Source organism: Telmatherina bonti (genome assembly GCF_933228915.1).
Source record: "Telmatherina bonti genome assembly, chromosome: 4".
NCBI classification, from domain to species: domain Eukaryota; kingdom Metazoa; phylum Chordata; class Actinopteri; order Atheriniformes; family Telmatherinidae; genus Telmatherina; species Telmatherina bonti.
The window spans coordinates 38,987,437-39,003,185 of record NC_136622.1 but is presented as its reverse complement, the minus strand read 5'-3'; the positions used below and the strand labels follow the sequence as shown (position 1 = coordinate 39,003,185).

General features: G+C 48.1%; 1 protein-coding gene across 1 annotated transcript in view; it reads right to left on the bottom strand.

Moving 5' to 3' along the window:
* The window catches only part of cacna1fb (calcium channel, voltage-dependent, L type, alpha 1F subunit), a gene marked incomplete at its 3' end in the record, with an annotated part of 86,660 nt that extends 71,294 nt beyond the window's left edge, over positions 1–15,366 (bottom strand). Inside the window, exons 1-4 of the mRNA XM_079238857.1 lie at positions 15,124–15,366; positions 11,477–11,577; positions 11,206–11,311; positions 8,776–8,915 (exon numbers count right to left, since the gene is read on the bottom strand). Of these exons, the coding sequence (XP_079094983.1) occupies positions 8,776–8,915; positions 11,206–11,311; positions 11,477–11,577; positions 15,124–15,204 (428 nt within the window). The 5' untranslated portion in view covers positions 15,205–15,366. The remainder of the gene's footprint in view (positions 1–8,775; positions 8,916–11,205; positions 11,312–11,476; positions 11,578–15,123) is intronic.
* Positions 15,367–15,749: the final 383 nt, after the last annotated feature.

Here is a 15,749-nt window from a genome sequence, read left to right as displayed (position 1 = left end):
TCATCCACCCATCCATCCATCCATCCATCCATCATCCACTATCCATCCATCCATCCATCCATCATCCACCATCCATCCATCCATCCATCCATCATCCACCATCCATCCATCATCCACCATCCATCCATCATCCACCCATCCATCCATCCATCCATCCATCATCCACCATCCATCATCCACCCATCCATCTATCCATCCATCCATCATCCATCCATCCATCATTCATCATCTTTCCATCCATCATCCATCCATCATCCATCATCTATCCATCATCCACCATCCATCCATCCATCATCCATCCATCATCCACCAATCCATCCATCCATCATCCATCATCCATCCATCCATCATCCATCCATCCATCCATCCATCCATCCATCATTCATCCATCATCCATCCATCCATCAATCCATGCATCCATCATCCTTCCATCATTTATCATCTATCCATCCATACATCCATCATCCATCCATCATCCATCCATCATCCATCATCTATCCATCTTTCATCCATCAATCATCAATCATCCATCCATCCATCATTCATCATCCTTACATCCATCATCCATCCATCATCCATCATCTATCCATCATCCACCATCCATCCATCCATCATCCATCCATCATCCACAATCCATCCATCCATCTATCCATCCATCCATCCATCCATTTATCTATCCCTTATCCTTCCATCAACCATCATCTATCCATCCATCATCCATTCATCCATCTATCCATCATCCACCATACATCGATCATCCACCCATCCATCTATCCATCTATCCATCATCCACCATCATCCACCCATCCATCCATCCATCCATCCATCATCCATCCATCCATCCATCATCCACCCATCCATCCATCCATCCATCCATCCATCCATCCATCCATCATCCACCATCCACCCATCCATCCACCCATCCATCCATCCATCCATCATCCACCATCCATCCATCAATCCATCCATCATCCACCACCCATCCATCCATCCGTCCATCATCCACCATCCATCTATCATCCACCCATCCATCCATCCATCATCCACCATCCATCCATCATCCACCCATCCATCCATCCATCCATCCATCCATCAGCCACCATCCATCGATCATCCACCCATCCATCCATCATCCACTATCCATCCATCCATCCATCCATCCATCCATCCATCATCCACCATCCATCCATCCATCCATCCATCATCCACCATCCGTCCATCATCCACCATCCATCCATCATCCATCCATCCATCATCCACCCATCCATCTATCCATCCATCCATCATCCATCCATCCATCATTAATCATCCTTCCATCCATCATCCATCCATCATCCATCATCTATCCATCATCCACCATCCATCCATCCATCATCCACCAATCCATCCATCCATCCATCCATCATCCATCATCCATCCATCATCCATCATCCATCCATCCATCATCCATCCATCCATCCATCCATCATTCATCCATCATCCATCAATCCATCAATCCATGCATCCATCATCCTTCCATCATTTATCATCTATCCATCCATACATCCATCATCCATCCATCATCCATCCATCATCCATCATCTATCCATCTTTCATCCATCAATCATCCATCATCTATCCATCATCCACCATCCATCCATCCATCATCCATCCATCATCCACAATCCATCCATCCATCCATCCATCCATCCATCCATCCATCCATTTATCTATCCCTTATCCTTCCATCAACCATCATCTATCCATCCATCATCCATTCATCCATCTATCCATCATCCACCATCCATCGATCATCCACCCATCCATCTATCCATCCATCCATCATCCATCCATCCATCATTCATCATCTTTCCATCCATTATCCATCATCTATCCATCATCCACCATCCATCGATCATCCACCCATCCATCCATCCATCCATCATCCACCATCCATCCATCATCCATCATCTATCCATCCATCATCCATCCATCCATCCATCCATGCATCCATCATCCTTCCATCATTTATCATCTATCCATCCATACATCCATCATCCATCCATCATCCATCCATCATCCATCATCTATCCATCTTTCATCCATCAATCATCCATCATCTATCCATCATCCACCATCCATCCATCCATCCATCCATCCATCCATCCATCCATCCATTTATCTATCCCTTATCCTTCCATCAACCATCATCTATCCATCCATCATCCATTCATCCATCTATCCATCATCCACCATCCATCGATCATCCACCCATCCATCTATCCATCCATCCATCATCCACCATCATACACCCATCCATCCATCCATCCACCATCCATCCATCCATCCATCATCCACCATCCATCCATCATCCATCCATCCATCCATCATCCATCCATCCATCGATCATCCACCCATCCATCCATCCATCCATCCATCCATCATCCATAATCCATACATCATCCACCCATCCATCCATCCATCCATCCATCCATCCATCATCCACCATATACCCATCCATCCATCCATCCATCCATCCGTCCATCATCCACCATCCATCCATCAATCCATCCATCATCCACCATCCATTGATCATCCACCCATCCATCCATCCATCCATCATCCACCATCCATCGATCATCCACCCATCCATCCATCCATCCATCATCCACCATCCATCCATCATCCACCCATCCATCCATCCATCCATCCATCATCCATCCATCCATCCATCAGCCACCATCCATCGATCATCCACCCATCCATCCATCATCCACTATCCATCCATCCATCATCCACCATCCATCCATCCATCATCCACCATGCCTCCATCATCCACCATCCATCCATCATCCACCCATCCATCCATCCATCCATCCATCATCCATCCATCCATCATCCATCCATCCATCATTCATCATCCTTCCATCCATCATCCATCATCTATCCATCATCCACCATCCATCCATCCATCATCCACCAATCCATCCATCCATCATCCATCATCCATCCATCATCCATCATCCATCATCCATCCATCCATCCATCCATCCATCCATCCATCCATCATTCATCCATCATCCATCCATCATCCATCCATCCATCCATCCATGCATCCATCATCCTTCCATCATTTATCATCTATCCATCCATACATCCATCATCCATCCATCATCCATCCATCATCCATCATCTATCCATCTTTCATCCATCAATCATCAATCATCCATCATCCATCCATCCATCTATCCATCCACCCATCATCCATCCATCCATCATTCATCATCCTTCCATCCATTCCATCCATCATCCATCATCTATCCATCATCCACCATCCATCCATCCATCATCCATCCATCATCCACCAATCCATCCATCCATCATCCATCCATCATCCATCATCCATCCATCCATCCATCATCCATCCATCCATCCATCCATCATTCATCCATCATCCATCCATCATCCATCCATCCATCCATGCATCCATCATCCTTCCATCATTTATCATCTATCCATCCATACATCCATCATCCATCCATCATCCATCCATCATCCATCATCTATCCATCTTTCATCCATCAATCATCAATCATCCATCATCCATCCATCCATCCATCTATCCATCATCCTTCCATCATCCATCATCTATCCATCATCCACCATCCATACATCATTCACCCATCCATCCATCCATCCATCATCCATCCATCCATCGATCATCCACCCATCCATCCATCCATCCATCATCCACCATCCATCCATCCATCATCCATCATCCACCCATCCATCCATCCATCCATCATCCACCCATCCATCCATCCATCCATCCATCCATCATCCACCATCCATCGATCATCCACCCATCCATCCATCCATCATCCACCATCCATCCATCATCCACGCATCCATCCATCCATCCATCCATCATCCATCCATTCATCCATCATCCACGCATCCATCCATCCATCCATCCATCATCCATCCATTCATCCATCATCCACGCATCCATCCATCCATCCATCCATCCATCCATCATCCATCCACTCATCCATCATCCACCATCCATCCATCATCCACCCATCCATCCATCCATCCATCCATCCATCATCCACCATCCATCCATCCATCATCCACCAATCCATCCATCCATCATCCATCCATCATCCATCATCCATCCATCCATCATCCATCCATCATCTATCCATCCATCATCCACCATCCATCCATCCATCATCCACCAATCCATCCATCCATCATCCATCCATCCATCCATCCATCCATTTTCCTTTCATCATCCATGATCTGTCAATCCATCATCCATCCATCCATCCATCCATCCATCATTCATCCATCATCTATCCATCATCCATCCATCCATCCATCCATCCATGCATCCATCATCCTTCCATCATTTATCATCTATCCATCCATACATCCATCATCCATCCACCATCTATCATCTATCCATCTTTCATCCATCAATCATCAATCATCCATCATCCATCCATCCATCCATCTATCCATCATCCATCATCTATCCATCCATCATCCAGCCATCCATCCATCCATCATCTATCCATCATCCATCATCTATCCATCCATCATCCAGCCAACCATCCATCCATCATCCACCATCCATACATCATTCACCCATCCATCCATCCATCCATCATCCACCATCCATCGATCATCCACCCATCCATCCATCCATCCATCATTCACCATCCATCCATCCATCATCCATCATCCACCCATCACTCCATCCATCCATCCATCATCCACCATCCATCCATCATCCACCCATCCATCCATCCATCCATCCATCATCCATCATCCATCGATCATCCACCTATCCATCCATCCATCATCCACCATCCATCCATCATCCATGCATCCATCCATACATCCATCCATCATCCATCCATCCATCCATCATCCACCATCCATCCATCCATCATTCATCATCCTTCCATCCATCATCCATCCATCATCTATCCATCCATCATCCACCATCCATCCATCCATCATCCACCAATCCATCCATCCATCATCCATCCATCATCCATCCATCCATCATCCATCCATCCATCCATCCATCAATCCATCCATCCATTTTCCTTCCATCATCCATGATCTATCAATCCATCATCCATCCATGATCCATCCATCATTCATCATCTATCCATCCATGATCCAGCCATCATCCATCATCTATCCATCCATCATCCATCCATCCATCCATCCATGCATCCATCATCCTTCCATCATTTATCATCTATCCATCCATACATCCATCATCCATCCATCATTCATCATCTATCCATCATCCATCATCTATCCATCCATCATCCATCATCTATCCATCCATCATCCAGCCATCCATCCATCCATCCATCCATCATCCATCCATCTCTTCATCATCCATCCATCCATCCATCCATCCATCCATGCATCCATCATCCTTCCATCATTTATCATCTATCCATCCATCCATCAATCATCCATCCATCCATCTATCCATCATCCTTCCATCATCCATCATCTATCCATCCATCATCCATCATCTATCCATCCATCATCCAGCCATCCATCCATCCATCCATCCTTCTCTTCATCATCCATCCATCCATCATCCTTCCATCATCTATCATCTATCCATCCATCATCCATCAATCATCCATCATCTGTCCATCCATCATCCATCCATCCATCCATCCATCCATCCATTTATCTATCCATCATCCTTCCATCAACCATCATCTATCCATCCATCATCCATCCATCATCCATTCATCCATCTATCCATCATCCACCATCCATCGATCATCCACCCATCCATCTATCCATCCATCCATCATCCACCATCATTCACCCATCCATCCATCATCCATCCATCCATCTGCCCATCCATCCATTCATCCATCAACTATCCATCAATTCATCATCCATCCATCCATCATCCAGTTATCCACACACCATCCCCCTTCCATTCATCATCTATCCATCCATCATCCATCCGTCATCCATCCATCCATCCGTCATCCATCCATCCATCCATCATCCATCCATCCATCAGGACCAGATTCCTTATGTTTTTTGTCCATATTAATGACAATGTTACTTTTTAGCTTTTAGCTATTTTACTAATTCCTATGATTTCTTTACTCAGTTTACTTTATCCATTCCAAGGACTACTTTAACACATGTACTGATTTTTGGGAGAAAGGATAGAACAGGTGGTTTAGCTTCATGTAGGATGATAAAGATGCTCCCTCAGTGTAACATGATGAGGTCATTAACTAGCGTCTGATATGACCACCTACTCGCTCTCATCACTGCCAAAACCAGACATCATCTCTCACCGTGTAGGGGGCCAGAGTCCAGGACCAGATGGAATTCAGCCTGGCTCTCAGGCCGCAGACGGACCAGGTGGGGTCCGGCCTGGCTCTCAGACCACATACGGACCAGGTGGGGTCCGGCCTGGCTCTCAGGCCGCAGACGGACCAGGTGGGGTCCGGCCTGGCTCTCAGACCGTATAGGGACCAGGTGGGGTCTGGCCTGGCTCTCAGACCGTATAGGGACCAGGTGGGGTCTGGCCTGGCTCTCAGACCGTATAGGGACCAGGTGGGGTCTGGCCTGGCTCTCAGACCACAAACGGACCAGGTGGGGTCCGGCCTGGCTCTCAGACCGTATAGGGACCAGGTGGGGTCCGGCCTGGCTCTCAGACCGTATAGGGACCAGGTGGGGTCCGGCCTGGCTATCAGACCGTATATGGACCAGGTGGGGTCCGGCCTGGCTCTCAGACCGTATAGGGACCACATGGGGACCGACCTGGCTCTCAGACTGCATACGGACCAGGTGGGGTCCGGCCTGGCTCTCAGACCGCATATGGACCAGGTGGGGTCCGGTCTGGCTCTCAGACCGCATACGGACCAGGTGGGGTCCGGCCTGGCTCTCAGACCGTATACGGACCAGGTGGGGTCCGGCCTGGCTCTCAGACCGTATAGGGACCAGGTGGGGTCCGGCCGGGCTCTCAGACCGCATACGGACCAGGTGGGGTCCGGCCTGGCTCTCAGACCGCATACGGACCAGGTGGGGTCCGGCCTGGCTCTCAGACCGTATAGGGACCACATGGGGACCGACCTGGCTCTCAGACCGTATAGGGACCAGGTGGGGTCCGGCCTGGCTCTCAGACTGTATAGGGACCAGGTGGGGACCGGCCTGGCTCTCAGACCGTATACGGACCAGGTGGGGTCCGGCCTGGCTCTCAGACCGTATAGGGACCACATGGGGACCGACCTGGCTCTCAGACCGTATAGGGACCAGGTGGGGTCCGGCCTGGCTCTCAGACCGTATACGGACCAGGTGGGGTCCGGCCTGGCTCTCAGACCGCATACGGACCAGGTGGGGTCCGGCCTGGCACTCAGACCGTATAGGGACCACATGGGGACCGACCTGGCTCTCAGACCGTATAGGGACCAGGTGGGGTCCGGCCTGGCTCTCAGACCGTATAGGGACCACATGGGGACCGACCTGGCTCTCAGACCGTATAGGGACCAGGTGGGGTCCGGCCTGGCTCTCAGACCGTATAGGGACCAGGTGGGGTCCGGCCTGGCTCTCAGACCGTATACGGACCAGGTTGGGTCCGGCCTGGCTCTCAGACCGTACAGGGACCACATGGGGACCGACCTGGCTCTCAGACCGCATACGGACCAGGTTGGGTCTGGCCTGGCTCTCAGACCGTATAGGGACCAGGTGGGGTCCGGCCTGGCTCTCAGACCGCATACGGACCAGGTGGGGTCCGGCCTGGCTCTCAGACCGCATACGGACCAGGTGGGGTCCGGCCTGGCTCTCAGACCGTATAGGGACCAGGTGGGGTCCGGCCTGGCTCTCAGACCGCATACGGACCAGGTGGGGTCCGGCCTGGCTCTCAGACCGCATACGGACCAGGTGGGGTCCGGCCTGGCTCTCAGACCGTATAGGGACCACATGTGGACCGACCTGGCTCTCAGACCGTATAGGGACCAGGTGGGGTCCGGCCTGGCTCTCAGACCGTATAGGGACCAGGTGGGGTCCGGCCTGGCTCTCAGACCGTATAGGGACAAGGTGGGGTCCGGCCTGGCTCTCAGACCGTATAGGGACCAGGTGGGGTCCGGCCTGGCTCTCAGACCGTATAGGGACCAGGTGGGGTCCGGCCTGGCTCTCAGACCGTATAGGGACCAGGTGGGGTCCGGCCTGGCTCTCAGACCGTATAGGGACCAGGTGGGGTCCGGCCTGGCTCTCAGACCGTATAGGGACCAGGTGGGGTCCGGCCTGGCTCTCAGACCGTATAGGGACCAGGTGGGGTCCGGCCTGGCTCTCAGACCGCATACGGTTACTTTAGGTTCTGTTTTACTTCCATATTCAGAAAGAGAAGAAGAGAAAGGAGGATGAGGGGAAGAACATTCTGACTGAACTCTTATCGGACAGAAACCTAATCAGATCTAAACCAGGACTTTTAAAATCATCTATGTCCCACATTTCTTTCTCTCTGACTCCAAACTGGAGCAAGGCATCCTCTAGCTTCATTACCATGACGACAAGCTTTGTCATCAGGACTGTCATCATCATCCGGGGACGTCCAGTCATGTTGGTGTCCCACAGAGTAACAACATTGAGGATGACGCCCTGCAGCTGCAGTGTAGCAGGTGACAGACGCATCAAAATTTTATCTCTGAACAAATTTGCTTTTCTCAAAGATTTCAGTGGATCTGCAGTCTCCAGAAGCGTTCCAACATCTGGATAATATCTTACCCGACAATGACAATGACAAAGTCCAGCAGGTTCCAGCCGTTCCGGATGTAAGAGCTGGGATGCATCACCAGACCATAGGCTAGGATCTTCAGGAAGGTTTCCACAGTGAAGATGATGAGGAAGACGTACTCAACTTGTTCCTGAAACACAGAAACAGTCGAACACACAGGAGCCACTTTCTGAGTGGAACTATTTTCTAACTGGAACTATTTTCTGACTGGAACTATTTTCTTACTGGAACTATTTTCTTACTGGAACTACTTTCTGACTGGAACTATTTTCTTACTGGAACTACTTTCTGACTGGAACTATTTTCTGACTGGAACTATTTTCTGACTGGAACTACTTTCTAACTGGAACTATTTTCTGACTGGAACTATTTTCTTACTGGAACTATTTTCTTACTGGAACTACTTTCTGACTGGAACTATTTTCTTACTGGAACTATTTTCTTACTGGAACTACTTTCTGATTGGAACTACTTTCTGACTGGAACTATTTTCTTACTGGAACTATTTTCTGACTGGAACTATTTTCTTACTGGAACTACTTTCTGACTGGAACTATTTTCTGACTGGAACTATTTTCTTACTGGAACTACTTTCTGACTGGAACTACTTTCTAACTGGAACTATTTTCTGACTGGAACTATTTTCTTACTGGAACTACTTTCTGACTGGAACTACTTTCTGACTGGAACTATTTTCTTACTGGAACTACTTTCTGACTGGAACTATTTTCTTACTGGAACTACTTTCTGACTGGAACTATTTTCTGACTGGAACTATTTTCTTACTGGAACTACTTTCTGACTGGAACTATTTTCTGACTGGAACTATTTTCTTACTGGAACTACTTTCTGACTGGAACTACTTTCTGACTGGAACTACTTTCTGACTGGAACTATTTTCTGACTGGAACTATTTTCTGACTGGAACTATTTTCTTACTGGAACTACTTTCTGACTGGAACTATTTTCTTACTGGAACTACTTTCTGACTGGAACTACTTTCTGGCTGGAACTATTTTCTAACTGGAACTATTTTCTGACTGGAACTATTTTCTTACTGGAACTACTTTCTGACTGGAACTACTTTCTGACTGGAACTACTTTCTGACTGGAACTATTTTCTGACTGGAACTATTTTCTGACTGGAACTATTTTCTTACTGGAACTACTTTCTGACTGGAACTATTTTCTTACTGGAACTACTTTCTGACTGGAACTACTTTCTGGCTGGAACTATTTTCCAACTGGAACTATTTTCTGACTGGAACTATTTTCTTACTGGAACTACTTTCTGACTGGAACTATTTTCTTACTGGAACTACTTTCTGACTGGAACTACTTTCTAACTGGAACTATTTTCTGACTGGAACTATTTTCTTACTGGAACTACTTTCTGACTGGAACTACTTTCTGACTGGAACTACTTTCTGACTGGAACTATTTTCTGGCTGGAACTATTTTCTAACTGGAACTATTTTCTGACTGGAACTATTTTCTTACTGGAACTACTTTCTGACTGGAACTACTTTCTGGCTGGAACTATTTTCCAACTGGAACTATTTTCTGACTGGAACTATTTTCTTACTGGAACTACTTTCTGACTGGAACTATTTTCTTACTGGAACTACTTTCTGACTGGAACTATTTTCCAACTGGAACTATTTTCTTACTGGAACTACTTTCTGACTGGAACTATTTTCCAACTGGAACTATTTTCTTACTGGAACTACTTTCTGACTGGAACTATTTTCCAACTGGAACTATTTTCTTACTGGAACTACTTTCTGACTGGAACTATTTTCTGACTGGAACTATTTTAAGTCAGTCACATGATCAACTATGTCGATCAATAGACGGTGGCATGATGTTTTGCAGGTTTGTGATGTTCATGTTTAGGACTGGAGGAAAGACTGGGTCGTGGACCTGGAACAGTTGTCTCTCGGAACGCCTTTATGATGGACACAAGAACAACTCCATGAAGCAGAGATTGGAGCTACATCTCTTTCCGCTTGTTGGGCCAGAGCTTCTCTGTTTTTATCAGGATGCATCGCCGTAGCAGTGGCTTGCATCAGAGTTGTCATGCCAACAGGAAGCGACTGCATGAAAAATCCGACTGTAAATGAAGGTGGAGAGATGCTCAGCACTGAAGCATCCGAGCAGAAACTCCTCAGAACTGATCACAGACCTGTCAATCATCTGCTGCTCCAGCGTTTATGCAGGGCCGCTGACCTCCAGAGCTCCAGCTGAGGAGCTTGATTCTGGAGGACAGCCTATCAGAGCGGAGCAAGAACAAGACTAAGGAACACCTCCATCTCTGCGTGGTCACTGGTACAGACCAGCTTAGCATAGACACCGAAAGTAAGAGTCCACATGGGAACCCCTGAGTCTGCGTCCAGGTTTGGTGGCAGGTTTGTGCTTACCAGGTCATGGTTGGTGGAGTTAGAGTCATCCTCAGGAAATGGCTTGGAAACTCCCAGAGCCACGCAGTTTGCAAAGATGGCCAACAGGATGAAGATGTCAAAAGGTCTGGAGACCAGTTGAGGAAGAACAGAGGAAGACGTGACACATAGCAACATACTGTAGAAACGTAGTGAGACACAGTGATGTCATGTGTTATACATCTGATGATGTCATTCAGAAATCAATCAGTAGTCAGTAAGCAGAAGCAGCTGATCAATCAGAAAAGGATACTTCCACTCGACGATGGACAGCGCGGCACGTCTGATTGGGTTGTTAAGTTTCAGGCAGAACAAGGCTCGTGGAGCTCGCTGGACCTGGTTACTGCCTTGCACCTGGAGAGGGAGTGGTACTATATGTCACATGACCAGAGTCAGGAAGCACATCTATCATCCATCCATCCATCCATCTTTCATCCATCCATTTATCCATCTATCATCCATCCATCCATCCATCTTTCACCCATCCATTTATCCATCTATCATCCATCCATCTATCATCCATCCATTTATCATCCATCCATTTATCATCCATCTATCATCCATCCATCTATCATCCATCCATTTATCCATCTATCATCCATCCATTTATCATCCATCCATTTATCATCCATCTATCATCCATCCATTTATCATCCATCCATTTATCATCCATCTATCATCCATCCATTTATCATCCATCCATTTATCATCCATCTATCATCCATCCATCTATCATCCATCCATTTATCCATCTATCATCCATCCATTTATCCATCTATCATCCATCCATTTATCATCCATCCATTTATCATCCATCTATCATCCATCCATTTATCATCCATCCATTTATCATCCATCTATCATCCATCCATCTATCATCCATCCATTTATCATCCATCCATCTATCATCCATCCATCTATCATCCATACATCCATCCATCTATCATCCATCCATCTATCATCCATCCATTTATCATCCATCTATCATCCATCCATCTATCATCCATCCATTTATCATCCATCTATCATCCATCCATTTATCATCCATCCATTTATCATCCATCTATCATCCATCCATCTATCATCCATCCATTTATCCATCTATCATCCATCCATCTATCATCCATCCATTTATCATCCATCCATTTATCATCCATCCATCTATCATCCATCCATTTATTATCCATCCATCTATCATCCATCCATCTATCATCCATCCATTTATTATCCATCCATCTATCATCCATCCATCTATCCATTTAACATCCATTCATCTATCATCCATCCATTTATCATCCATCTATCATCCATCCATCTGTCGTCCATCCATTTATCATCCATCCATCCATCATCCATCCTTAATTAGGAATTCCAAGGCATTCCTAGCTGAGAGATGTACGATCGTCATTTTGGTGGGATTAAAGAGGTCTTTGATGTATTTGCCCCACCGACCAGCAATGTTTTGCGTCGCAGTCAGCAGCCCCCTTCCAATCCCCACTGTGTTGATGGAGCACTGCTGGACCTTTTTCTGCCTGACAGCAAGCTTCACTGCTGGTGACCACCAACGAGTTCTGAGATAACCGCCTTGAGGGGACTACTCCAAATCCCAGGTGATGCGTCCAGGTGAGCCTAGTTACGTCCAACTGGAACTGCTGCACCTTGTATACCAGTTTGTGCTCATAGAGACATAGTAAATACATGAATCCATCCCGACTCCTGGTGGAATGGTGGTGGTAGTTCTGATCCCAGTTTAAGATTATCATCATGTCAAGATACCAGTCCTGATGAAGAGGACAACCTGGCACCAGAAGGTCCTGATGAAGAGGACAACCTGGCACCAGAAGGTCCTGATGAAGAGGACAACCTGGCACCAGAAGATCCTGATGAAGAGGTTGAGCTGGCACCAGAAGGTCCTGATGAAGAGGTTGAGCTGGCACCAGAAGGTCCTGATGAAGAGGTTGAGCTGGCACCAGAAGGTCCTGATGAAGAGGTTGAGCTGGCACCAGAAGGTCCTGATGAAGAGGTTGAGCTGGCACCAGAAGGTCCTGATGAAGAGGTTGAGCTGGCACCAGAAGGTCCTGATGAAGAGGTTGAGCTGGCACCAGAAGGTCCTGATGAAGAGGTTGAGCTGGCACCAGAAGGTCCTGATGAAGAGGTTGAGCTGGCACCAGAAGGTCCTGATGAAGAGGTTGAGCTGGCACCAGAAGGTCCTGATGAAGAGGTTGAGCTGGCACCAGAAGGTCCTGATGAAGAGGATGAGCTGGCACCAGAAGGTCCTGATGAAGAGGTTGAGCTGGCACCAGAAGGTCCTGATGAAGAGGTTGAGCTGGCACCAGAAGGTCCTGATGAAGAGGTTGAGCTGGCACCAGAAGGTCCTGATGAAGAGGTTGAGCTGGCACCAGAAGGTCCTGATGAAGAGGTTGAGCTGGCACCAGAAGGTCCTGATGAAGAGGATGAGCTGGCACCAGAAGGTCCTGATGAAGAGGTTGAGCTGGCACCAGAAGGTCCTGATGAAGAGGTTGAGCTGGCACCAGAAGGTCCTGATGAAGAGGTTGAGCTGGCACCAGAAGGTCCTGATGAAGAGGTTGAGCTGGCACCAGAAGGTCCTGATGAAGAGGTTGAGCTGGCACCAGAAGGTCCTGATGAAGAGGTTGAGCTGGCACCAGAAGGTCCTGATGAAGAGGTTGAGCTGGCACCAGAAGGTCCTGATGAAGAGGTTGAGCTGGCACCAGAAGGTCCTGATGAAGAGGTTGAGCTGGCACCAGAAAGTCCTGATGAAGAGGTTGAGCTGGCACCAGAAGGTCCTGATGAAGAGGTTGAGCTGGCACCAGAAGGTCCTGATGAAGAGGTTGAGCTGGCACCAGAAGGTCCTGATGAAGAGGTTGAGCTGGCACCAGAAGGTCCTGATGAAGAGGTTGAGCTGGCACCAGAAGGTCCTGATGAAGAGGTTGAGCTGGCACCAGAAGGTCCTGATGAAGAGGTTGAGCTGGCACCAGAAGGTCCTGATGAAGAGGTTGAGCTGGCACCAGAAGGTCCTGATGAAGAGGTTGAGCTGGCACCAGAAGGTCCTGATGAAGAGGTTGAGCTGGCACCAGAAGGTCCTGATGAAGAGGTTGAGCTGGCACCAGAAGGTCCTGATGAAGAGGTTGAGCTGGCACCAGAAGGTCCTGATGAAGAGGTTGAGCTGGCACCAGAAGGTCCTGATGAAGAGGTTGAGCTGGCACCAGAAGGTCCTGATGAAGAGGTTGAGCTGGCACCAGAAAGTCCTGATGAAGAGGTTGAGCTGGCACCAGAAGGTCCTGATGAAGAGGTTGAGCTGGCACCAGAAGGTCCTGATGAAGAGGTTGAGCTGGCACCAGAAGGTCCTGATGAAGAGGTTGAGCTGGCACCAGAAAGTCCTGATGAAGAGGTTGAGCTGGCACCAGAAGGTCCTGATGAAGAGGATGAGCTGGCACCAGAAGGTCCTGATGAAGAGGTTGAGCTGGCACCAGAAGGTCCTGATGAAGAGGTTGAGCTGGCACCAGAAGGTCCTGATGAAGAGGTTGAGCTGGCACCAGAAGGTCCTGATGAAGAGGTTGAGCTGGCACCAGAAGGTCCTGATGAAGAGGTTGAGCTGGCACCAGAAGGTCCTGATGAAGAGGTTGAGCTGGCACCAGAAGGTCCTGATGAAGAGGATGAGCTGGCACCAGAAGGTCCTGATGAAGAGGTTGAGCTGGCACCAGAAGGTCCTGATGAAGAGGTTGAGCTGGCACCAGAAGGTCCTGATGAAGAGGTTGAGCTGGCACCAGAAGGTCCTGATGAAGAGGATGAGCTGGCACCAGAAGGTCCTGATGAAGAGGATGACCTGGTACCAGAAGGTGGACCTGATGAAGAGGACAGAGCATGTAGATGTTGTCTCACCTGTTTCTTGGCATGCTGTCCTCGTCTCCTCTGCGTTCCGGTAGAACTGGTGGTTGAGTGAAGGGTGTCGGTTCTGGTCATCCTGACTGCTCCATTGTTCTCTCCATCCAACTCCTCATCCCACTCCGGATCCCTCTCTTCATCTCCTCCTCCTCCTTCTCCTCCATCCCCCTCTCCTCCCTCATCCTCCTCTCCACCTCCATCATCACCATCCTCTGCTTTGCTGTAGCCATTGCGACCTCCACCTGGAGAAGAGATGGATGGATGATGGATGGATGGATGGATGGATTGATGGATGATGGATTGATGGATGATGGATGATGGATGATGGATGATGGATGGATGGATGGATGGATGGTGGATGATGGATTAAGGATGATGGATGATGGATGGACAGATGGATGGATGATGGATGAGAGGATGATGGATGGATGGATGGATGATGGATGAGTGGATGAGAGGATGATGGATGGATGGATGGATGGATGGATGGATGATGGATGAGTGGATGATGGATGGATGGATGGATGGATGGTGGATGATGGATGGATGGATGATGGATTAAGGATGATGGATGATGGATGGACAGATGGATGGATGATGGATGATGGATGAGTGGATGAGAG